General features: G+C 44.9%; 1 protein-coding gene across 1 annotated transcript in view; it reads right to left on the reverse strand.

Annotated features, from left to right (window-relative positions):
• Positions 1 to 24,823, reverse strand: part of LOC145357935 (uncharacterized) — a 110,035-nt gene that overhangs the window by 82,145 nt on the left and 3,067 nt on the right. Inside the window, exon 2 of the mRNA XM_080211519.1 lies at positions 8,883 to 9,033. Coding sequence (XP_080067645.1) covers positions 8,883 to 9,033 — 151 coding nt within the window. The remainder of the gene's footprint in view (positions 1 to 8,882; positions 9,034 to 24,823) is intronic.

Here is a 24,823-nt window from a genome sequence, read left to right on the forward strand (position 1 = left end):
TTGGCTTTGTAACTTTAAGGATGGAATAATTTTTTTCTTTGTGAAAGAGTAGTGGATAAAAGGGAAATCTATGAACTGGTCGAGATGATTAATGAAAAATTGTGCAAGACAATAATGGGAGAAGTGAAATAAATCTCAGTGGTTGTCTAAATAGCAGGTGGGGAACTTGGGATAAAATTACTTTTCTTGCTACCAATCTTAAAACCAGGGAATATAGGTTGGGGATCAGCACGAGTTTTAACTTCTATGAAGATTGCACTGTTCGTAGCAGAATTGTAAATATATCAGCAGTATATCTGCAACACAGCAGAGGCTGAGGCATTTGTTGGTTTGCTGCTCTTGAATGTGTTGCAGGAAGGTTTTATTTTGTGGAAATGAATAGCCCCTTAGTTGAAAATCTGGTTAGACCAGTTTGAACAGAATCCTGGCACTCAAGTCGCTGGGACTGAGTTTCATGAGATGCTGAAGAATTTCCATCTCTCCAGAGATTAGCTGAACAACATAAAACAAAAAAACGAGAACATATAATCCATCCTGTTCCCGTGGTGCATGCTGGAGGTTTTTAGCCAGAGATGTTCAAAAATCTTGTTTTCCTGCTGCAGTTAGGGACTGTTTCCAAAGTTTTTCGGAACTTCTAGTTATTTCTTTAAAGGCCAGATGCTTTTCTCCTTCATGTCCACAGATGTGCAGGTTAGGTGGATTGGCCATGTTAAGTTGCCCCTTAGTGTTCCAAGATGAAAAAAGATACACATACAAAAGTCCGACGTCACGTACCAACCAACTCAAGAACAACTTCTTCCCTGCTGCCATCAGACTTTTGAATGGATTTACCTTGCATTAAGTTGATTTTTCTCTGCATCTTAGCTATGACTGTAACGTGACATTCTGCACCCTCTCTTTTCCTTCTCTGTGAACGGTATGTTTTGTCTGTATAGCGTGCAAAAAACAATACTTTTCACTGTTTACTAATGTATGTGACAATAATAAATCAAATCAAAAATGAGTAGGCTTGGGGCATTAGCCATGAGAAACCTGAGGGGTTATGGATGGGGAAGAGGGCCTGTTCGGATGGCCTCTTCAACATTGTACAGATTGTATGATCCTTCATCTCCCAAGACCACAAACTCTTGCTGGTCAGTGGAGAATGCTCACCCTCCAATAGAATAACAGAAGAACTGAAATGGCACAGAAGGAGGCCATTCGGACCATCATGTCTGCACCAGCTCTCTGAATAAGCATTATGATTTAGTGTCATTCCCCTGCCTTTCCCCTTGCATATTGTTCCTATCCTATGCTGTCAATTGAACCTTCCCCCACCACACTTCCAGGCAGTGCATTCCAGACCCCAGCCCTCGCTGTGTGGACAAATGTTTTCTTCCATTTGCTTGTATTACAAATCACTTTAAATCTGTGCCCACTTGTTCTTGATCCTTTCACAAAGAGGAACAGTTTCTTTCTGTCTGCTCCATCCAATCCCCTCATGGCTTTGAACATGTCTATTAAATCTCCTCTTAGCCACCTTCTCTCCATGGAGAACAGTCCCAAGCTCTCCAATCTATCCACACAGCTGGAGTTTCTATCCCTGGGACTGGTCTTGTAAACCTTTCCTGGAATGTCTTGTATGTTGGAAGGATTTTTGCAGGTAGACTCTCAACCTGTTTGACTACCTCATGAACCCACCTTCCTCAGCTATCAGGTCTTGGAGTGAGTGTTGAACCTATCCAACTTTCATATCGCGTCTTTACTGCATTAGGACCTCTCACAATGCAAATGAAAGTTGACACCAAGACTGCAGATATAGGCATGGGTCCAGGTGTGCAAAAATGTTAGTCAAATAGGTCTTAAGGAGAGTTGTAATGAAGGAAAGGCGGAAAGCTTTGGGAGGGAAGGTCAGAGCTCAGATCTGCTTATCAATGGTGAGATGAAGGTAATCAGAGAACAGAACTTTCCAGTCTTTCACGCCAGCGGGATCTTCCGGTCCCGTCGAAGGTGCCTCCCCGGTGGAGGTCGTCCACTGCTGAGGGATCCACACAATAAGAAACCCTGTTGACAATGGCAGGATCAGAAGATCCCACCACTGGCCCATGGTGGGCCACCTCCATTGCTGTGAAACATGCGGTGGGCTGCATGGAAAATCCCATTAAGGAAAATACAAGAGGTCGGATTATGTCAGCGGCCTCAAGAGGAGGTTAGAGGGGCAGGAAGGAGAGAGGCCACGGAGGAGTTTGAACACAAGATGGGAAATTTAAAGTTGAAGCATTGATGGGGCAGGCACCAATGTAGCTCAGTAAGCACAGTGGGTGAGCAGGACCTGTTCTGAGCTGAATTACTGGGTGACGCTGCTTCATTACTTTGTAAATGGAGCAAATCTCCTTCTTCAACCTTCTCCTCAAAGTGCCACTCAATGTGAGGCAGGGCTGCATTGACAGTATTCCCATCTCTCGAGTCAGAAAGTTCTAGGTTCAAGTCCCACTCCAGGACAGGAGCGCAGAACTCAAAGGCTGGCACTGCAATGTAGAGCTGAGGGGGCGCTGAGCTGTCAGAGGCCTCATTTTCAGATACGACCTTAAACCAAGATTCCATCTGCTCTCACAGGTTGGCATAAAAATGGCACACCACGATAACAAAGAGGAGCCAGGGGGGTGATCTCCCTGTGTGCTGGGGCAATAATTAATCTTCAAACAGTGTCACAAAATATCTGGTCATGCTGCTTATGGGAGCTTGCTGTGTGTAAATTTGCTGCACGCTTTCCCACATTGCAACGATAACAGCACCTCAAAAAATACGTTAAAGTTTATTTTATTAGTGTCACAAGTAGGCTAATATTAACACTGCAATAAAGTTACTGTGAAAATCCTCTAGTCACCACATTCCGGCTCCTGTTCAGGTGAACTGAGGGAGAATTTAGCATGGCCAATGCACCTGATCAGCACGTCTTTCGGACTGTAGGAGGAAACAGGAGCACCTAGAGGAAGCCCATGCAGACACAGGGAGAACGTGCAGACTCCAGACAGACAGTGACCCAAGCTAGAAATCGAACCCGGGTCCCTGGCACCGTAAAGCAGCCACTGTGCCACCCCCAACAGTATCAATAAAATATTCTGGAAATCTGATGGCTGTGAAAGGCACTATAGAAATGCAAGCCTTTCTTTTCTCATTCCTTTGCCATAACTTTATTCCTGGCAATTCCCACATTCCGTCTCTCATGCGCCATCACATTTCCTTTTTGATGGTTGACAGTTGAGGCAGGGACAGTCTGTGTTTAGAGGAGGAATTAATTGACAAAAGATTGTAAGACTGAAGGGACTGGCCATGGGAAAAGCAAAGAAATAAAATATATGGCGAGGGAAGGTATGAATGGAAGGATTGCAGCCATCTGAATGCAAAATAATGGAATTAAAATACAGAAAAAAACAATATAATAAAAGCAGATCACTGCAGATGCTGCAGTCTGTGACCAAAAGAGAAACCGTGGGAAAATCTCAGCAGGTCTGGCAGCATCTGTAAGCTTTCTCAAAGCTTTGACAAAGGGCTATCTGGACTCGAGACATCAGCTCTTTTCTCTCCTTACAGATGCTGCCAGACCTGCTGAGATCTTCCCGCAGTTTCTCTTTTGGTTTCAGATAAAAAAACAAACCTTCAAAAGCAAACACAAACAAGATGATGGTGTAAGTTTTATGATTCAAAATGATTAAACTCAATGGCCCTGATTTTATTGGCACAGCTGCCCTGAAATCAGGGCGGATGAGTCTCGCAGAACAGCACTCCCCATTAGCCTGGGGTGCAATCTTACAAGCCTTGGGCTTCCGTGCCAGTAAAATCAGGGCTAATGAATCTGGAAGGATGTAATGCATCCAGATGAATGATCTGGGGCTGGATTTTCTGGCCGTGTTCACCCCAAAATCAAAAAATTCCACTTGCAGTCAAAGGGCCTTTGCAATGCTGCCAGCAGCCCCCACACTCCCTCCCCATCTGCTACACTTCCTGCGGCAGGCAGAACAGGACAATTCTGGTGGAGGTGTGTTCCACGAGCTCGCACTGAGCTACATTGGAAGACTGGAGCAGGCTGAGGACTGAAAGGTCAGAGTCAGAGCAAGATAGAGAATAGAAATTTCAGGAATCTCAGGGTCATTGTGACTGACTGAACGAAGATGTTCGACTAAACGATCACCCCGTCTGCCTTTAGTAGAGGAGATCGCTTTGTGAACAACAAATACAACTCAGTATACCAAATGGAACAGCATACCAAGTGGAACAGCATACCAACTTGAACAGTATGCTAAATTAATCAGCATACCAAATTGAACAGTATGATAAATTGAACAGTATACTGAATTAAACAGCATACTAAATTGAACAGTATACTAAACAGTATACTAAATTGAACAACGTATTAATAAATGGCTGTTCCATTTGAAAGGAATGTTTTGGGCCTTGGGCCGTGAGAAAGGAGGTAGAAGGGGAGGCATTGCTTCTCCAGCTCTTTCAAGGAAAGAGAGAAAGTGACCGAGGAATGGCCCAGAAGGTCACAGGGAGAACAATCCCTATGGATTGCTGACAGGGGATGGGAGGAGCTGATCTGTATGATGGTGGTCTTGCACTGGAGGTGCCGAAACTGGCAGGGGATGATCCACTGGATATGGGGGTGGACGGGGCAGAAGGCCAGGACAAGGGGAATTCTACTATGGATTCAACATCAGGTTCAACAAACTTCGATCATAACCCCAACCAGGTCAGCGGTGAAATTATTGAACAGCAGGGCAGTCTTGAAGGGCTGAATGGCTGGCATCTCTGAGAAAGCACCTGATATTGCTTCTATGTATGGATTTGATGGCAGTCAGCATTTTTCAGGGCCATTAACCATCCTAATTCTGGCTCCTATTATCCAGTACACAATACTGCTGTTATTGACTGCATCGTATCACATCTCCCAGCAATTATAAGTGATCTATCTGACGTGACATGAAGTTGGCATCCAAACCCAAAATTAGGGTTTGGTGAGATTAATCTGTGCATGAACGGGCACGTGATAAATTAATGTTAATTACGTGGGCTACACAACTGGTGCTATGATCCCAGCTGCTGCTAATAGCGGACAAGTCAGATCCTGGAACTTGGCTTGATAGATCCGAACTTTTAAAGAATTTTGAGGAAAGTTATTTAACAAATTCACTGGAGCGTGCTGATGAACTTTAAACACAAAGAACAAAACATTTATCAAACAAGAATAGTGAGCCAGGCAAAAAGGTTCCAAATGTCTCAATACAAACACAAGAATACAATTCAAATATTCACGATTCCTTCAGCCCAGCTATCTCTTCGCAGACAAATTCGGAAAGATAAAACAATTTACCAGATATGTCTTATACTCTAATATTCAGGGCAAGTATGCAGCACATGTAACCCAGTTGGCGAACTGTGGACACACACACCATACTCTAAAGCAAGTGACAGATGCGACCAAAGCAGATTCTATGGATTTCCCAACAACCCACTCAGAAATTTGCTACACTGTGAGCACACCAGTCTCTGTCTTTCTCACAAGGGCTTTCAATCGTCATGTTTGAAGAAATCGCCTTAGAATTCTCTTTCAGAAAACGCTCCCATGCGGACAGCTTTAATAAGGATCCATCAGGGCCAGGGACTTGGGTTCGATTCATGGCTTGGGTCACTGTCGGTGTGGAGTCTGCACATTCTCCCCATGTCTGCATGAGTTTCCTTCTGGTGCTCCGGTTTCCTTCCACAGTCCGAATGACATGCTGGTTAGGTGCATTGGTCATGCTAAATTCTCTCTCAGTGTACCCGAACAGGGGCCAGAGTGTGATGACAAGGGGATTTTCACAATAACTTCATTGCAATTTCAAGCAAGCGTACTTGTGACACTAATAAATATAAATGGATAGATTTTTCACCCAGAACCCAGTAACTCTGCATTGCGTCTAGCCTAACCCCTTGTATTTCTAACCATCGTGCACATGACTTGGTTTGAAACTGAGTCTTTGAGGTGACATTTGCTGTAATCCTCTACACTATCTGTAACCCTCACGACTTGCCTGGGCTTGCAAAATCTCACTAACTGTCCTGGCTGGAGACAATACACATCTCTTTAACCTGAGCTTAACCCTCTCTCCACTCACATTGTCTGTACCTTTAAGACTTGATTACCTGTAAAGACTCACATTCCAGCTATTATTTTGTAAACTGAGTTTGTGTCTTTATATACCTTGTTTGTGAACTGAAATCCCACTCACCTGATGAAGGGGCAGTGCTCTGAAAGCTAGCGGCTTGTGCTACCAAATAAACCTGTTAACTTTAACCTGATGTTGTGAGACTTCTTACTGATGTACAGGAGGCCAGAGCAAATAGCTGAGTGATCAGCTAACAGAGTAGACAGCGGCCTCTGCTGGCAACTACAACTGACTGCACCAAGGTCCGACTCTGCTCAGTTTCTGAGATCAACCACTAGCCCTAACTTCTATTAATTCATGGAAAAGGCCACAATGGATCAACGTTTGTGTGAACAGTGATGTGTTTGTATAGGACTGGACAGCCCAGCAAGGTCCTAGGATTGATCCAGGGACCAGGCTTTTTCTTAAGGAACATTTATCAGATTTATCTAACATTAAAACATTTGCAACATTCTGAGGATTCCTTTGCACCTCAACTATCATTTATTTACCAGTTTTTAACTACAGAAATTACCAACATAAACATCTATTGTTCTACTGTTCAGTCTATAATTTCTGGAACTATTAAAAGGTCAATTTGTCACCCAGAACATTTTAATCTTCAAACTTCAAAAACTGGTCACAAAATGCCATCTTTAAATTCTTATCCCTGCAATGCTCTGTTTGTTGAAATCAACTGCTTGTTGAACAACCTCTAAGCTGGCCACTTCGAACAATAAGCCAATCACCTAGATTCAGGAGAACTCTCCACCTCTGAGTTCCAGGGCTAACATATTTCTGCTTCTTCAACCTGCTTTAAAAAAATCATTTAACTGCAGACACAAGAACAATAAATGGGACAGAATCTCACACTGAGTCCCATGTGGACTGGTTTTCCCTAAACGTAAAAGACTTTCAATTCTATCACTGTCTCTTATTGCTACTTCCCATCCCCCCACCTGCACCCCCTACCCCTCTGCCACCCAACTCCCTGACCGACCTCCACTTTCTTATCCAAGAGCCTCCCAAACTACAAGTCCTATCTTTCACTACCTTCTCTATGCCTCCACCTTCAAAATTCACCAAAGTTCCTCACCTCAGGCACACAGAGCAGCAGAAGCCATGTCCCAGTGCACACAGTCTTCTCTCCCACACCCAAATGCTTTTATAAGCTCCAGTTCATATCCAAGGCTTGTTTGCCCAATACATATTCAAACAGCACAGAAAGATGTAAAGATATGCAGGTTTTATTTCCCTCTCCCCAGTCTTCTTTTTCTTCCTTTTTTTTTACTTAGACTCCCATGTCCACCTTACCTACAGCTTCACCAACATTAACTCTGCCACATACTCACTGGAGATCCATTATTCCCACTCAGCTCCCAGTCTCCCCTGTAAAGCACATTAACCCACACTGACCCCAGTCTTCCCTGGGACCTCTAGCCTTCCCCAGCCCAAGACCTCTAACCCTCCCCACCCCAAGTCTCCCCCGAGACCTCTAACCCTCCCCAGCCCCAGACTCTCCTGAGACCCCTAACCCTCCCCAGCCCCAGACTCCCTGAGACCTTTAACCTTCCCCACCCCTAGATTGTCCCAAGTCCTCTAATCCTCCCCACCCCCGGTCTTTCCCGAGACTTCTGACCCTCCCTACCTCCAGTCTCCCCCGAGACCTGTAACCCTCCCCACCCCCAGTCCCTCCTGAGACCTCTACCCTCCCCACATCCAGTCTCCCCCAAAGTCAACCAACCCTCATTGCCCCCAATCTCCCCAGAGTTCTCCAGCTCTCACCACCGCCATTCCCCCCAAACACAATAATCACCCCACAACCTCTTCGCCCAGTCTCCACCAACTCTCATTGCATTCAGTTGGAACATCCATCCCACACTGGATTATCTGCTCGAGTGTCTGGCACAGAATATGAAACCCACAACCTTCTGACCCAAGTGAGAGTATTACCCAGTGAGCAGCAGCTGACAGGTTAACATGCCAATGGATTCCAGTGCTACTAGTTGTTGATTTCCTATCTCTACCTACTGTACAGGCCACATAATCCTCTCCTAGGCAAGGGGAAGGGGTTGGTGTACCAGTCCCCCATCTCACTCCTCCCGCCCAAATATACATTCAAGAGATCCCCATGGGCTCCCTTTGCAAGTGGGGAAGGGATGTCCCAACTTGGAAACATTACAAAAAAAAAACTTAACAAAGAACTAGGCTACAACCTGAATCATATAATTCTACAGTGCAGAAGGAGGCCCTACAGCCCATCGAGTCTGCACTGACCACAATCCCACCTAGTCCCTATCCCAATAACCCCATGCATTTACCGCATCTAGTACCCCTGACACTAAGGGGCAATTGGCATGGCCAATCCATCTAATGCACACATCTTTGGACTATGGGAGGAAACTGGAGCACCTGAAGGAAACCCATGCAGACATGGGGAGAATGTGCAAACTCCACACAGACAGCGACCCAAGCCAGCACTGTGAGGCAGCAGTGCTAACCACTGTGCCACCACACCACTCAGTATCTGGTATCTGTGATATCTTTGCAGGGCGAAAAGGAGACAGGTGCATACACATGGATTTCAAATCCCCAACCAACTAGTTTAATCCAGCTTTGGTTCATATACGCACGTACACAAATGGCCACAAAAGGGTGTTATTTTAGTTTTTTTGGTCAGTTACACTGCTTTGATCATTTATCCTGCTTTCTTACCTCTGATTTTGGAACTGGGTTCCAACTGGAGACATCCATTGACTCCAAAGTGTCCAGTGATTCATTCGTACTAAGTGAAGTTTTCATATAACTGTCTTGTGTACTCTTGCCATCCCCTTCATCCTGTTCACTGTGGCTCCAACTCAAACATCTGAAAGGACCAAAATGGAAAATAATTCTTTTAACTCACTGTTCACAACTTCTATTAATTCATGGAAAAGGCCAAAATGGATCAATGTTTGTGTGAACTGTGATGGGCTTGTATAGGATTGGACTGACCAGCACGGTCCTCGGATTGATCCAGGGCTTAAGCCTAAAGTTAGGCAAATTCCTGAAAGTGTCAATGAATGACCTCCCACCCCCACAACACCACGCCCCCACCCCCAACTCTCCCACCATTGGTTACCTGAGACACCCATTAATTCAGTGCCTCGCCACCTCCCCCATAAAACAAATCAGAAAACAAGCAGATTCCTCATTACCATAAGACTATAACATATAGGAACAGAATTAGGCCATTCAGCCCATTGAGTTTGTTCCACCATTTAATCATGGCTGATATGATTCTCATCCTCATTCTCCTGCGGCAGAGAGCTCCACAGATTCACCACCATCTGGCTGAAGAAGTTTCTCCTCATCTCAGTTTTAAAGGAGCGTCCCGTCACTCTAAGGTCGTGCCCTCGAGTTCTATGTCATTCGCACTGATGGAAACATCCTCTTCACATCCACTCTGTCTAGGCCTCTCAGTATTCTGGAAGTTTCAATTCGATCCTCCCTCATCCTGCTATACTCCATTGAGTATAGACCCAGACTCCTTAACCACTCCTCATATGACAAACCCTTCATTCCTGGGATCATTCTTCTGAACCTCCTCTGGACCCCCTCCAAAGCCAGCACATCCTTTCTTAGGAATGGGGCCCAAAATGTTCACAATACTCCAAATGCCTAACTAGTAAATACCTAACTGATAATTGTGACTATCAGTCAACAGCCTTTTCTCCCCAAATCCAATATATTTATCATTAATTAACAGGAGTGACTGAATAATTTCTTTATAACAACAATTATTTTTGGGGGTGGCACAGTGCTGCCTCACAGTTCCAGGGATTCAATTCCCAGCTTGGCTGACTGTGTGGAGTTGGCACATTCTCCCCGTGTTTGTGTGGGTTTCCTCTGGGTGCTCCAGTTTCCTTCCACACTCCAAAGATGTGTGGATTAGGTTGATTGGTGGGGGGGGGTTAAGCAGGGTAAATGCAAGGGGTTACGGGAATAGGGACTAGATGGGATTGTGGTCAGTACAGAGTCGCTGGGCTGAATGGCCTCCTTCTGTACTGTAAGGATTCTATGATTAATATTGAATTACCGCTTTAAAATCCAATTAAGATTTAAGAGAAACCTTGGCCGTGATTCTCCCAAAAGCGCTGAATTGGTGGGAAAACTGTTTTAGATCCTGACTGTTTTGTCAGTTCAGCTTCTCACCTGAATCTCCGCTCTCTGCGCACCGCAGAGATCCCAGTCGTGAATATTATTAAAAACCCGGGGGGACGGGGCCTATTCACACCGGAGTTTGACAGCTCTGGAACTCTGTGCATGCGCAGTGGCTCAGACCAGTCTCCCCATTTGCTGGCCAGCCTGGGACCCTGCAGTGCTGCCCCTCCAGCCCCACCCCCCCCCTCCACGCTCTGATCGCGGCCCTCACAGCAATTCCCAGGCCAGCCCTGACCCCCCCACTTCCCTGGAGCGCCCCAATCGCTGCCCACCCACCGCCCCCCCCCAAAACCCAGCAGACACCCCCCCCCACTCACCCCTCCCCCCTCAGCTCAGAGTCCCCCTGGAGGCAGGCCCTCCCAGCAGACCACTCTAACCTCCCAGCCTGCCCCAATTGCTGCCCTCCCTCCATCTCAGACCGGTCCCCATGCAGAGTGGCAGTGGCCACCCCCCCCCGCACCCCCCCCCCCCCCAAACCCAACCGATCACCCATATGCCCCTGCCCACAATAGGTCCTGCCGCCTTGGCACCTCAACGCCCGATGGGCAGTGCCAAGGTGCTCCCTGGGCATGGGCACGTCGCCCATTGGGCAGTGCCAGGGCACAGGCTGGCACTGCCAGGTGCCCATGCTCAGGGGGCACCATCTCCTGCTGCCCAACCTCCTGGGGACCCCGAGTGCCCCCATTCAGTCTGGTGGAGTCTCCCACTAGTTTCCCAAACTTGGGGAGCTAGTCTGAACCCCACTAGAATTGAACGCTCCTCGTGGAATGGGAGATACAATCAGGACCTGAAAGTTCCCAATTATGAGACCTAAAATATATTTAAAATACATTTAAAAAAGATTCCAATGACTTACCTGCCTTCCCACCGGTTTCCAGTGTGGTCTGACTGGTGACTGTTCGCCAGCTCTGGGAGATGCGCGTGCAATCCCGGCACATACACAAATTCCGGTACCAGGCCAGCAACGCTCATCTGCCACTGTGACCTGCCAGGAAAATTGGGGGTCGTGACGGGAGAATCACGACCTTCTTTCCCCAGAAACATGGGCGTTCACAGGGTGATTGAGGTGGTGGCTGACTGGGGAATGTTTAATTGGATAACACTGCCAGGCTCACTGTCCGAAACCACGGTAAACCTACGGGGACCTATGGGCCATCATTGCCAAGCGTTGTCATGGAGAGTTCCAAATGGGGGTCTGGTTTAGGGGGTCATGTCCAGTGCAGGTAATACCGTAGTCAATCTTTAACAAGGCAACCTAGTCGTAAACTGGTGTTAAACAGGAAGCTGGGAGTTGAAGACAGGACTGGCTGATACCAATATTGACTACGCATTACAGACCACACCAAAGTGAATTTGCTATTTGCATTTCTTATCTTCCCAGCAACCTGTTATACAATAAGAAATGCTGCCTCTCGCAAACACAGCCACACTCAACACATTGACCCACAGGAGCTCAGGGTCACAATACTGCTTACTCACTCTAAAGTCAGACCGGCACGCACCATGGCTCATCGAGGTGGCCTCGGACCAACGCTGGGACAGATCAACTCTCACACCAGCGCTGGCATTGAACAGGTCTCTGTGACACTGCAGTAGGAGTGATCATGAACAGATCATAAAATGTACATAAAAAACTGGTTCACTAATGTCCTTTAGGGCAGGAAATCTGCTGTCCTTACCCAGTCTGGCTGAGAAATGATTGTAACAATTCTCATAATACCAGGTTAAAGTCCAACAGATTTATTTGGTAGCACAAGCTTTTGGAGTGTTCCTCCTTCTTCAGGTGAAGAACAGCCTCCTTCTTCAGAAGGAACACTCTGAAAGCTTGTGCTACCAAATAAACCTGTTGGACATTAACCTGGTGTTGTGAGACTTTTGCTGTACTTACCCCAGTTCAATGCCTGCATTTCCACATCATGAGAAATGATTCTCAAACTAGCGCCAGGGGCTTGGTTTGAGTCATGGCTTGGGTGGCTGTCGGTGTGGAGTTTGCACATTCTCCCTGTGCCTGCGTGGGTTTCCTCCGGGTGCTCCAGTTTCCTCTCAGAGTCCAACGATGTGCGGGTTAGGTGGATTGGCCGTGCTAAATTGCCCCTTAGTGTCAGGGGGACTAGCTAGGGTAAATGCATGGGGCTTTGGGATTAGGACCTGGATGGAATTGTTGTCCATACAGACTTGATGGGCCAAATGGCCTCCTTCAGAACTGTAGGGATTCTATGGATTTACTCTTAGCATTAAAATAGAAGCATTCACAACTTCAGGATTTCTGAAAGCACTTTAAAGCCATAGGGGCTCTTTTGCAGTGTAATCCTGTTATAGTGTAGTAAATAAAGCAGCCAGTTGGTGCAAAGCAAGATCCCACAAACAACAATGAGAGACTGACCAAATAGTGTTCCCTAAGATAATGGCTGAGGAGTAACTGTTGGCCAGGACAGGAGAGAAACCTCTCTTGCTCTTCTCCATAAAATAGCCCTGGGCATTCTTTCATCATCAATTGTTGTACATTGCTGGCACAGACCAGATGGGTGAATGGTCTCATTGTCTGCTGTACCAGTCTATGATTCTAACCCAGGTCCAAAAGAATACAGTGATAGGATGTGTGAACCAGCAAATGCAGTGATAAGTTAAGCGCTTTTCATTCTCAGGATACAACTGTTACCATTCAGGGCAGAATTTATCGCCAGTCCCCAGTGCCTTTTTCACACAAAGGGTGGTGGCAATGTGGCCCACTCGGGCACAAAGCTGGTGAGATTGAAGCCAATTGAAACTTTCAAACCTGAGATTGACAGATGTTTTTGTTGTACAAGAATATTTAACTGTTACAGAACCAGGATGGGTGGAGTTAAGGTGCGGACCATCATGCTGTAATTGGAAGGCGAAGCAGACTCAAGGGGCTGAACTGCCTCTCCCTATCCTGAGAGAATTCCGATGGGTAGATGATGGTGGGCTTTCTCAAAACACGGAAACCGGTACAATTTTGTTAGTTTCATAAATTCTTGCATGAGGTGAGAGTATTGCTAACAACACTCTAATTTCCCATCTCTAATTGCCCTTGAGAAGGTAATACAACAGTAGAGATCCTTGTGTCTCAGTTGGAAACACTTGCACTTGGAATCCAAATGTTGTGCTTTCAAGTCCCACTCCAGAAACTAAGCATGTAAATTTACCCTGACAATAAAGGGCAACCTTCATATTTTTCAAGTTGGGTGGGGCACGGTGGCATTGTGGTTAGCACCACTGCCTCACAGTGCCAGCGTCAGTTCTGGCCTCGGGTCACAGTCTGTGTGGAGTTTGCATGTCCTCCCCGTGTCTGTACGGATTTCCCCCCCAACTCCAGTGATATATGGGTTAGGTTGAATGGCCATGCTAAATTGTCCCTAAGCGTCGTGGGGAATTAGCAGGGTAAATACGTGGGCTTATGGCAATAGGGCCTGGGTCGGAGTGTTATCGGTGGTAGACTCAATGGACCGAATGGTCTCCTTCTGCATTGGAGGGATTACTGCATGGTTGGGGGTGCTATTTTTCAGATGGGATTTAAATGATCCACTGGCATTGTTTGAAGAAGAATGCTCTCCCCGATAGACTGATACTTATCACTAAATAAAACTGATCACTGGGAGATCTATCCCAGCTGTGTGGAGGAGCATCCTGAGTACAGATCAGTTGCTGCATCTTTCTACAGCAGGATATATATCTTTGACTGTAAGGGGCTTTCAGAAATCATAGAATCCTACAATGCAGGGGGCCATTCAGCCCATTGAATCTGCACTGGCCACAATTCCACCCAGGCCCTATTTCTGTAACCCCCACATATTTACCCTGCTAATCCCATCACACTAGGATTAATTTAGAATGGCCAATAGACCCCATCTAACCCACGCATCTTTGGACTCTTATAGAAGGAACAATAATACTGAAAGCCTGTGTTTCGTTCTTTCACAAGGGTTAGTAGTTGCTCATGTCTCAGATTCAGTGGCCAGCCCTTACGTCTGAGCCAAATGAGTATCTCAGGCTGGGTGGCTGTGGGACGAGAGTGCCATGCAGGGACAGTGACACATCACTGGATAATGCGGGGAAGTGGCAAGCTTGGCAGCTGGTTTAACTTTACCATGGCCAATGTGTCACTCCCATTGTTTAGCTGGGCGCTCCTTTGCTACATTCTGGATGTTCATCCAGCCTTGTTTGCTGAAGTAATGTTTATCGATCACACCCAGTATTTACCCACCAGCTGTGTGGAGGTAATTCCATATATTTCTATTTGCTCAAATGACTTTATTGAGTAGGCAGGTTGAAGAAAAGGTGGGGACATGTTAATATCTCAAGCTCATATCTACACTGCCTCTTCTTTCAAAGGAGACATTAAGCAGAGGTCTTGGCACGCTGCTCAGGTAAATGTAAAATCCATACAAGTGCTGCAGAGCAGAGCAAGTGTTCATTCCCCATCAATCTTTCAACACTCTCTGTCTGCCCTCGAAGAGATTCTGTTCATGCAAAAATAAAACTAATTTTAAAAATGGCCCTTGCGAACCCAGAGCGACGCGCCTACTTTATTTAACAAAGGGATTCTAAAACAGCACAGGGCCCTTCCTTACAGATTTAAATTGATCCAGAGCTGATTTCAGGTGGTTGCTCCCAAGAACACCGCAGATCTGTATAACAGCACTGGCTGATGTTAGGCACAAGAAATCACACTCAATATTGGACCATTTTACATCCAATAAACAGGCATTACATACAAGGGTTCCTTCCCAGGTTTGTCCAAATAAACGCAAAATATCGCTGGAATTCGAAACAAAAGCATCTGTGGAGTGAGATTAAAATCTAATAGGTTTCTTTGGTAACTCAAGCCACAAGCTTTCGGAACACTGCCCCTTTGTCAGCTGACTCATCTGATGAAGGAGCAGCTCCCCGAAAGCTAGTGGCTTGTGTTATCAAATAAACCTGTTGGACTTTAACCTGGTGTTGTGAGACTTCTTACTGTGTTTACCCTAGCCCAACGCCGATATCTCCACATCATGAGTGAGAATAAAGCCAATGTTTAACAAAGGGTCATCCAGACTCATAGCATTACCTCTATTTTCTCTCCACAGATGCTGTCAGACCTGCTGCAATTTTCCAGCATTTTTCTGTTTTGTTTGCCTGGGTAACCTTTGTTGAACCAGATCAAGCAGCTTTTTCTTAATTCATTCATGCGACATGGGCATTGCTAGCTGGCCCATCCTTAGTTGCCCTTGTTCAGAGGGCAGTTGAGAGTCAACCACTTTGCTGTGTCTCTGGAGTCACACGTAAGCCAGACCAGGTAAGGATGGTAGATTTCCTTTCTAAAGGACATTAATGAATCAGATGGGTTATTCCAACTATCGATAGTGGTTTCATGGTCATCAGGAGGTTTTTAATTCCAGATTTTTTATATTAAATTCAAATTCCACCATCTGCCGGGTGGAATTCGAACCCGAGTCCCCAGGATATTAGCAGAGTTTCCGGATTAATAGCCCAGCGATAATACCATCAGGCCATCACCTCCCTCAAACCAAATTGAACATCATCAAATGTAAGGAAATCAGATTAAGCCCTTTAAATAAGGTTTTACTCCCTGTGTGTTTCAATGTTCATAATCTAGTGGGGGAGAATTAGGGTCAAAGCAGAGAATTAACTCTCATTGGCAATCTGTCCTCATATCTATGTGCACGCAATTGTTAATTTCATCACATGGGCCTCGAATTCCTTCCCCAAATCTCCATTCTTTTCACACAGTGTTGTTTCTAGGGTGGGAGTGGGGATTGGGAACCACACCATTCACCTGGAATGGGGTAGGGAGGCATACCACTTGCCTGGGGAGCAGGGGGAGGTTTCAAATCACTCGCCTGGAGGAGAGACCATGCGACGCACCTGTGAGGAGGAACCACAGCACTCACCTGAGGGGGAACCACACCATTTACACAACCTCCAGGTGATAGAGGGCTTTTTTCACATTAGCTACAAAGGTAGTAAGTTACTGTCCAAAACTAAGGAGCTTTCCAAAATTTAGAGAAAGGCCCAATGAATTGCTCTGTAAGCGACCATCTTGCTTTGGGCTGCGCCCAGGGTGATTCGTCTCGAATTGTTACCATTGTTTGCTGCGATTATTTGGTCGTCCCAGTAAAAATTGACTCCCTCATCAGCCAGCTCAAACAGATGTGCTTTAGTTGCATTTAAATAGATTGAGGTCACTTCCCAGCAGCAATTTGTTTTTGGAAATCGAGAGGCTTGTATTTGAATAAGACATAGATATTTTCCAAAAGCGCTTCCTAAGGGCATAATTAAACAAAACTGAAAAAAGACTCCAAGCCAAAAAAAGGGAGACAATAGGAGAAAGTGACCAAACGGTAATTCTCTTTGTTCTTTTGGTCCCCAGAAGCATAGGGGGTTTTAGTCAAGTTGGGCAGCATGGTCGGTGCAGGCTTAGAGGGCCAAAGGCTGTAATTGTCTTTGTTCTTTGATTGTCCGAAGAGTTAAGTTTTAAGGAGGAGCAATGGGATTTAAGGAGGGAATTCCAACAGACATGGCCAACAGCTGAAAGCACAGTGGTCAAGAGTGAAACGGTGAAGGCCTCAAACTCGATGATGAACCAGAGTAGGACAACATCAAAGAAGAGTGAAGGAGAGATAATGTATGATTATGGAACATCAGCAGGCTGGTTAGACCAGTCTGAAACTGCTGAATATGGAAGCCTTTTCCTCACATAGGAACACAGAAACTAGAAGCAGGAGGAGGCCATTCAGCCCTTCCAGCATTCACTTTGATCATGGCTGATCATCAAATTCAATATCCTGATCCTCCCCCCTCCCCCCCATATTCTTTAACCCCTTTAGCCCCAAGAGCTATATCTAAAATCTTCTTGAAATCAGACGATGTTTTGGCCTCGGCTGCATTTTGTGGTAATGAATTCCATACATTCACCACCCACTGAATGAAGGAATTTCTCCTCACCTCACTCCTAAAAGGTTTACCTCTAATCCTCACTTTCCAGTCACTCTATAAAGTCATAGAATCATAGAATCCTACAGTGCAGAAGGAAGCCATTCAGCCCATCGAGTCTGCACTGATCACAATCCCACCTAGGTCCTTTCCCCACAACCCCATGCATTTACCTTAGCTAGTCCCCCAACACTAAGGGACAAGTTAGCATTTCCAATCAACCTAACCCGCACATCTTTGGATTCTGGGAGGAAACCGAGGCACCCAGAGGAAACCCACGCAGGCACGGAGAATGTGCAGACTCTGCACAGACAGTGACCCAAGGCAGGATTAAACCCAGATCTCTGGCACTGTGAGACAGCAGTGTTAACCACTGTGCCAGCATGCCACCCTGTGCCGTCACCTTTATCACACCTGTGTATCAAGAAAACAGTCTATAATGTCTCTGGGAGAAGAGAATACTTCATATTTAACAGGTATATATTTTTAAAATTGCTAGTGGGCCTCATTTGGTTCAAGCTTTAGAAAGGTTGCCAAGATCTCACATTCCAGAGATGTGCAGGTTGGGTTGATTGACCGTGCTAAATTGCCCCTTAGTGTAAGGGGATAAGCAGGATAAATATGTGGGGTTACGGGGATAGGGCCTTGGTGGGGTTATTGTCAGTGCAGGCTTGATGGGCCAAATGGCCTTCTTGTTGCCTTTAGGGATTCTATGATTCTATGAGGGTGCAGAAGAGATGTGCGGGTTAGGTTGATTGGCCATTTACTGGAATACCTCCAGGGATGAGGGACTTCAGTTGTATCAGGGACAAGAGAAGTTAGTGTGGTTCTCTTTAGAGCAGAGAAGGTTAATGAGAGAGTTTGTAACTTTTCACGGCTTAGGGATAAAATGTTTCCACAAGCAGCAGGGTCAGTAACCAAGGCGTACACAATTAAACCAATGGCTGAGAGGACTATTTTTTATCCTTTGATTTTCTGGTTCAGAATACACTGAGTGGGGGGAGGAAGCAGATTCAGCAGCAACACTCGTGGGGGATGGGAGAAATTCTTGGAAAGAAATTTACAGGACGGAGATGAGAAAACAGAGGACGGGGATTGAAAGGACAGCTCTGGCATGCTGGACCAAATGGCCTCCTTCCATGCTGTATCATTCTATAATTTGATGAAGGTAATTCGAAATATTCCATTTTTTTGATCTGAACTTGTAGTCAAGGTGCAGATTAGGGCACAGCTGACAACACGCTGCCACAAGAGTGCCAGGGCTGCTTATCACTTCAGACCTACCTGGCTCAGGGACAAAGGTCCATTTGGCAAATGTCATTTTAATACAACTGTTACCATGTACTGCAACAATCAGCTTCCTTTAGAAAGCAGAATAACAACTGGCAGCTTGCAGTGAATGAAAAAACAACAGGGTCATTTGTGTGTGTTTGTTCTGCCTCGGTAAATAAAAGTATTGTTACTTTAATAAGGACATGACAGGAGGACATTCTATTTGGTCCATCAGCTCTAGACCATCACCTCTTCAGCAGGCATTGGCTGTTCCACATTATCACCTATATCTGCATATCCCACTAACATCTCTTTATACCCTCAAGGACTTAAAGTTTAAACATAGGAGATCAGCAAAGCCATTTTCTTTATTCTGAGAGGCAATACTTCAAGATCGGCATGGTGGCACAGTGGTTAGCACTGCTGCCTCACAGCACTAGTGACACAGGTTCGATTGCTAGCTCAAGTCACTGTCTGTTCGGAGACTGCACATTCTCCCCATGTCTGCATGGGTTTCTTCCAAAGATTATTTATTAATGTCACAAGTAAGGTTTACATTAACGCTGCAATAAGGTTACTGTGAAATTCCCCTAGCTGCCACACTCTGACACTTGTTTGGGTGAAAGCACACTCTGGTTACCTCCCACAAGAAGAAGTCTCACAAAACCAGGTTAAAGTCTAACCAGTTTATTTGATAATAATCCCACAAGCTTTCGGAAACGCTGTTCCTTCATCAGGTGTGTGGAAGGTTCCAAACACCCGATGAAGGAACAGCATTTCTGAAAGCTTGTGGGATTACTATTAAATAAACTGGTTGGACTTTAACCTGGTGTTGTGAGACTTCTTACTGTATTTACCCCAGTCCAATGCCGGCATCTCTACATCATGCCTCCCACAGTCCAACGACATACTGGTTAGCTGCATTGACCATGCTAAATTCTCCCTCAGTGTACCCAAACAGGCACTGGAGTGTGGCGACTAGGGGATTTTCACAGTAACTTAATTGTAGTGTTAATGTAAGCCTACTTATGACACTGATAAATAAACTTCAAACTTTAGACTGATTACTGGGGCTAAAAGGGTTAAATTATGAGTATAGGTTGCATAGATTAAGTTTATAATCCCTCAAGTGTAGAAGATTAAGGGTGATATATTGGAGGTATTTAAGCTGATTAAAGAAAGTTGTTAAGAATGCCGGTTTCGCCCTTGAACCTGCTCTGAGCAAGACCATGGCTGATCTGTATCTTTACTCCATCCACTCACCTTGGCTCCAATTCTTTTTGGACTCATGTTCAACAAAAGTCCATTAATTTCAGACTTAAAATGATTATTTGATCTTCTACTGCTTTTTGAAGATAGTCTTCACAATTTTATGAAGACTGTCACACCAAGTGGGCACTAGCTAGAGTAAATGCATGGGATTATGGGGACAAGGCCTGGGTAGGATTGTGGTCAGTGCAGACTCGATGGGCTGAATGACCTCCTTCTGCACTGTAGGGAATCTATGATTCTATGAAAGGTAGCTTTTCAAATGAATAGTCTGGCTCAGAATGTTAAGATTAGGTCTTTTGCTACACGATGTCACAGTGGTTAGCACTGCTGCCTCACAATGCCAGGGATCGGGTTCGATTCCCGGCTGGGTTACTGTCTGTGTGGAGTTGGCACATTCTCCCTGTGTCTGCGTGGGTTTCCTCCGGGTGCTCCAGTTTCCTCCATAGTCTGAAAGACACGCTGGTTAGGTGCATTAACCTGAACAGGCGCTGGACTGTGGCGACACGGGAATTTTACAATAACTTCATTGCAGTGTTAATGTAAGCCTTACTTGTGGCTAATAAATAAACTTAACTTTATGCCATCTGTCTCCCCGATCAATAATTCTTTTCAAAATCTTCAATCAAATCACCCTTTCGTACAATCCCTGCTATGCAGAAAGAGGTCTTTCAGCCCATTGAATCTGCACCAACTCTCTGAAAGAGCATCCCACATATGCTCTGCCCTCCACCCTATCCTGTAATCCTGCTCATTTACTATGGACAATCCACTAACCCACACATCTATAGACTGTGCGAGGAAACTGGAGCACCCGGAGGAAACCCATGCACACACGGGGACAATTTGCAAACTCCACACAGACAGTCATCCAAGCCGGGAATCGAACCCAAGTCCCTGGAGCTGTGAAGCGGCAGTGCTAACCACTGTGCCACCTTGCAGCCCTTTAATCATCTATATTCTCAGGACAATGAAACACAGAGAGAAACGGTTATTGGAGAATCTAGAACAATGGGACATAACCTTAAAATCAAAATTAGCTAATTCAGGCTGGTGAGGAAACAATTCTTCACACAACTGTGCAGGAAATCTGGAACTATCTCTTAAAAAGCTGTTTGAGGCTGGAGTGAACTGAAAATTTTAAAACCAAGGTTTAAAAGATTCATTGGTGTTGTTGATAAGATTCTTGTTCAGCAAAGGTGCTTCAGACTACAGAACCAAGTTATTATATAGATCATCCATGACCTTATTGAGGGACTGAGTTGCCAACTTCTGTTTCTATGTTTCCTCCATAATTTACTTCCTTGTGCACAGCTTGTGGACCGAAGGGCTTGTTTGTGCTGTAGTTTTTCTATGTTTTCTTTGAAGACATTAGCTCTTAAACAAACCCAGTTCCGTGATTGTAAATCTGTAAATCTTATCCAAACCAACATCTTCTTGCATTCCAATATAGAAAATGTGAAGAAAGTATTCCATCAGAAAAGATGTTAGCAGCATCCATTTAATAGCTAAAGAAAACATTGTATCAAAACATTGCCTAATTGGACAACTTTCATTTATATAGTGCCATTAATGTTCAAAATCATCCCCCTCTTCATATCATCTCCAAGCAAACTGGGTCATCTGTGTCCAGAGCCTCTGTAATTATAAGCATGGGGCAACGCATGCATATAACTCCACAAGAATGGGCAACAGGGCGGAAGATTGGATAAAATACAAAAAACAGCAATCCGTGACTAAAAGATGGATCCAGAAGGAAAAATAAGAGGATAAGAGAAAGCTAGCTAGAAACACAAAAAAAACAGAAAAAATGTGTTTTATGGATATTTTAAAAAGAATTTGACTGATCGTATAGAAAGTGAGATGGGGAGTGAATAATGGAAAATTGAGATGGCAGATGAATTGCAAAAGGTATCAGTTTTCACTCTAGAGGATGCAATTAACATCCCAGACATAGTCCTAAATCAGGAAATAGAAGGCAGAGAGTAAGCCAGGAAAATTACAATCACCAGGGAAGCAGATTCATAGAATCCCTACAGTGAGAAAGAGGCCATCTGGCTCGTCGATTCTGCACTGACCACAATCCCACTCAGGCCCTATTTCTGTAACTCCACATATTTACCTGCTAATCCTTCTGACACTAAGGGGCAATTTAGCATGGCCAATCAACCTAACTGCGCATCTTTGGACTGTGGGATGAAACAGGAGCATCCGGAGGAACCCACACAGACATACGGGGAATGTGCAAACTCCACACAGTGACCCAAGGCTGGAATTAAACCCGGGTCCCTGGCGCTGTGCAGTGACAATGATAACGACTGTGCCACTGTGCTGCCTCTGTGATACTGTAGGCAAATGGGACTGAGCAAATTATAGGAGCTGAGACTGAGGAGTCTCTGGATGCTGATGGACGTCATTCTTGGGACTTGTAAGCAGTGGCTAATGAGATAATTGTACACAGATTCGAATTTTCCAAAATTACTTAGACTCTGGAAGTTTGTTATTGGATGGGAAAATAGTGAATATAATTCCTTTATTCAAAAAGGGAGGGAGACAGAAAGCAGGAAACTAGAAGCCAGTTAGCTTAACATCTGTCAAAAGGGAAAATGTTAGAATCTATTATTAAAGACTTATTGTGGGGCACTTGAATACTTCAAGGTAATTGGGCAGAGTGAACATGGTTTTCAGAGAGGGAATTATGTTTAACCAATTCACTGGTGTTCTTTGAAGAAGTGATGTATGCTGTGGATAAAGGGGAAGCTGTGGATGTACTGTACTTACATTTTCAGAGGGCATTTGCTAAATATGCCACATCAAACATTATTGCGGAAAATGAAAGCTCATGGTATGTGTGTTGGTGAAAGTTGTATTTAGTGAGGAAGAGAGGTGGAGGGAGGATATCCCAGAAGTTAGGACATATACAACTGAAGGCACAGCCACCTATAGTGGACCAGTTAATCTCAGTATAAAAGCAAATTACAGCAGAAGTTGGAATCTGAAACCAAAAGAGAAAACGCTGGAAAATCTCAGCAGGTTAGGCAGAATCTGTAAGGAGAGAAAAGAGCTGAAGTTTCGAGCCCAGATGATCCTTTGTCAAAACTACAAAGTTAATCTCAGTGATGCCCAAGAAGCAAGAGTTAAAGGAATGCATTTTGGAGTGATGTGGGGCTAGAGGAGTTTAGAGAGATTGGGAAGAGTGAGGCCATGGAGGGATTTGAAAACGATGAGGAGAATTTTAAGATCAAGATGTTTCTTGTAGGCCAGTGAGCATGGGCTGATGAGGGAATGCAATTTAATACATTTGACAGAATTTTGCATTTTTTTCATATATGAAGGGTAGTATGTGGGAGATTAGCCCAAAGAGGAACAGTTGAGTTTAGAGCTAACATAATCTTGAATGAGGATTCTAGGAGAGGAGTTGGGACAGGTGCAAAGTCTGTCAATGTTACAGTGTGGAAATATATGATCTTAATCATGGTATGAGTGAAGCCAGGACCTCATCTTAGTGTCAAATTTGACACCAAGGTATTGAACAGACTGGTTTAACATCAGACTGGCATGAGGGAGAGAAGTGAAGTTGGTGGCTACAAATGAGGTTTGGACTGGAGACTGAAACCAATGGCTTAATTCTTCCCAGTATTAAATTGAAGAAAATTCCTGCTCATCCAGTGTTGGATAAGCAGTCTAATAATTTAATAACTGTAGAGGGGTCGAGAGAGGGGGTAGCGAAGTTGAGGCGAGCATCATCGCCATACATGTGAAAGCCAATGCTATGCTTTCTGATAATGTCAGTTGGGGGGCAGCATGAAGCTGAGAAATGGAAGAGGCCAAGCATTGATCCTGGGATGGGGCAGCAGAAGTAACAATGCGAGAGCAGGGAAGAAGCACCATTGCAAGCGATTCCCTGACTAGAGAGTTAAGAATGGAGGCCAGAGCAGCCTCACCCAGCTGAGTAACTGTGGAGAGGCTTGAAGGCCAACGATGATCAAAGGCTGCACACAGCTGGGAAAGAAGGAGGGTAGTAAGTTTATCTTTGTCAGAGTCATGTGCGATGTTCTTTGTGACTTTGGTAAGAGTTTTTTCGGTACTGTTGCAGAGCAGGAACTAGGAAGAAATCAAACCTGGAATTCAGATAACAATGGATGTGGAAGGCAACATGTTCAAGGACTTTGGAGAAGGAAGGGAGGTTGGACAATAGTTGGCAAGGGCAGCAGGGGCAAGGATTGATTGCTTTTGAGTAGAGTGGTTTGGGTCTGGTATACATTGGGAATGGACCTGGAAATGTAGTGGGGGCAGGTTCAATCGAGGAATTCAAGAGGGCGTTAGATGATTGCAGTGGGGCTAAGGCAGGGAAATGGGACCAAGCCATGGCACTCATTTGGAGAATTAGTGCAGACATGACAGGGCAAATGGATCCTCCTGCACTGCAACAATTCTGTGGTTGATGATGGCAGATTTAGGAGCCAGAGGGACAACACAAGCTTCCACTCAAACTGATTTGCATTTCACCATATAAACCACTTCAATTGGGCAGCACCCTAAAACTTGACGTGAAAAGCAATTTTATTTTTTTGCTTTGATATATATTTCTTAGTGTCTTTGAGTTGTAACTTGGTGTAGTGCGATTAATACGGCCGAAACTGGGGTTTTCACAAAGAAAGCATTTAAAAATCACCACCTGTGAAAAATCTGATTCTTAACAACCAAAAATGGCTTGACAAAAAAAGTGCACACAATCTTTTGTTATTGGTGGGGGGGTGGTTTACAGCAGTCAGGGTGTTTTGGCAAATTAACAATTGTATTACACAGCTTCTAAAACATGTTAATTATTACCTTGGGTCTAAAAGCAAGCTTAAAATTGAGATAAAAATAGAGATAGCAAGGAATGCTCAGCAAGTCAGGCAGCATTGTGGAGAGAGAAGGAAATTGAACATTCAGGTTTGATGACTCTTTCC

The sequence above is a fragment of the Carcharhinus amblyrhynchos genome, chromosome 24 (genome assembly GCF_965287045.1).
Source record: "Carcharhinus amblyrhynchos chromosome 24, sCarAmb.v2.hapA, whole genome shotgun sequence".
NCBI classification, from domain to species: domain Eukaryota; kingdom Metazoa; phylum Chordata; class Chondrichthyes; order Carcharhiniformes; family Carcharhinidae; genus Carcharhinus; species Carcharhinus amblyrhynchos.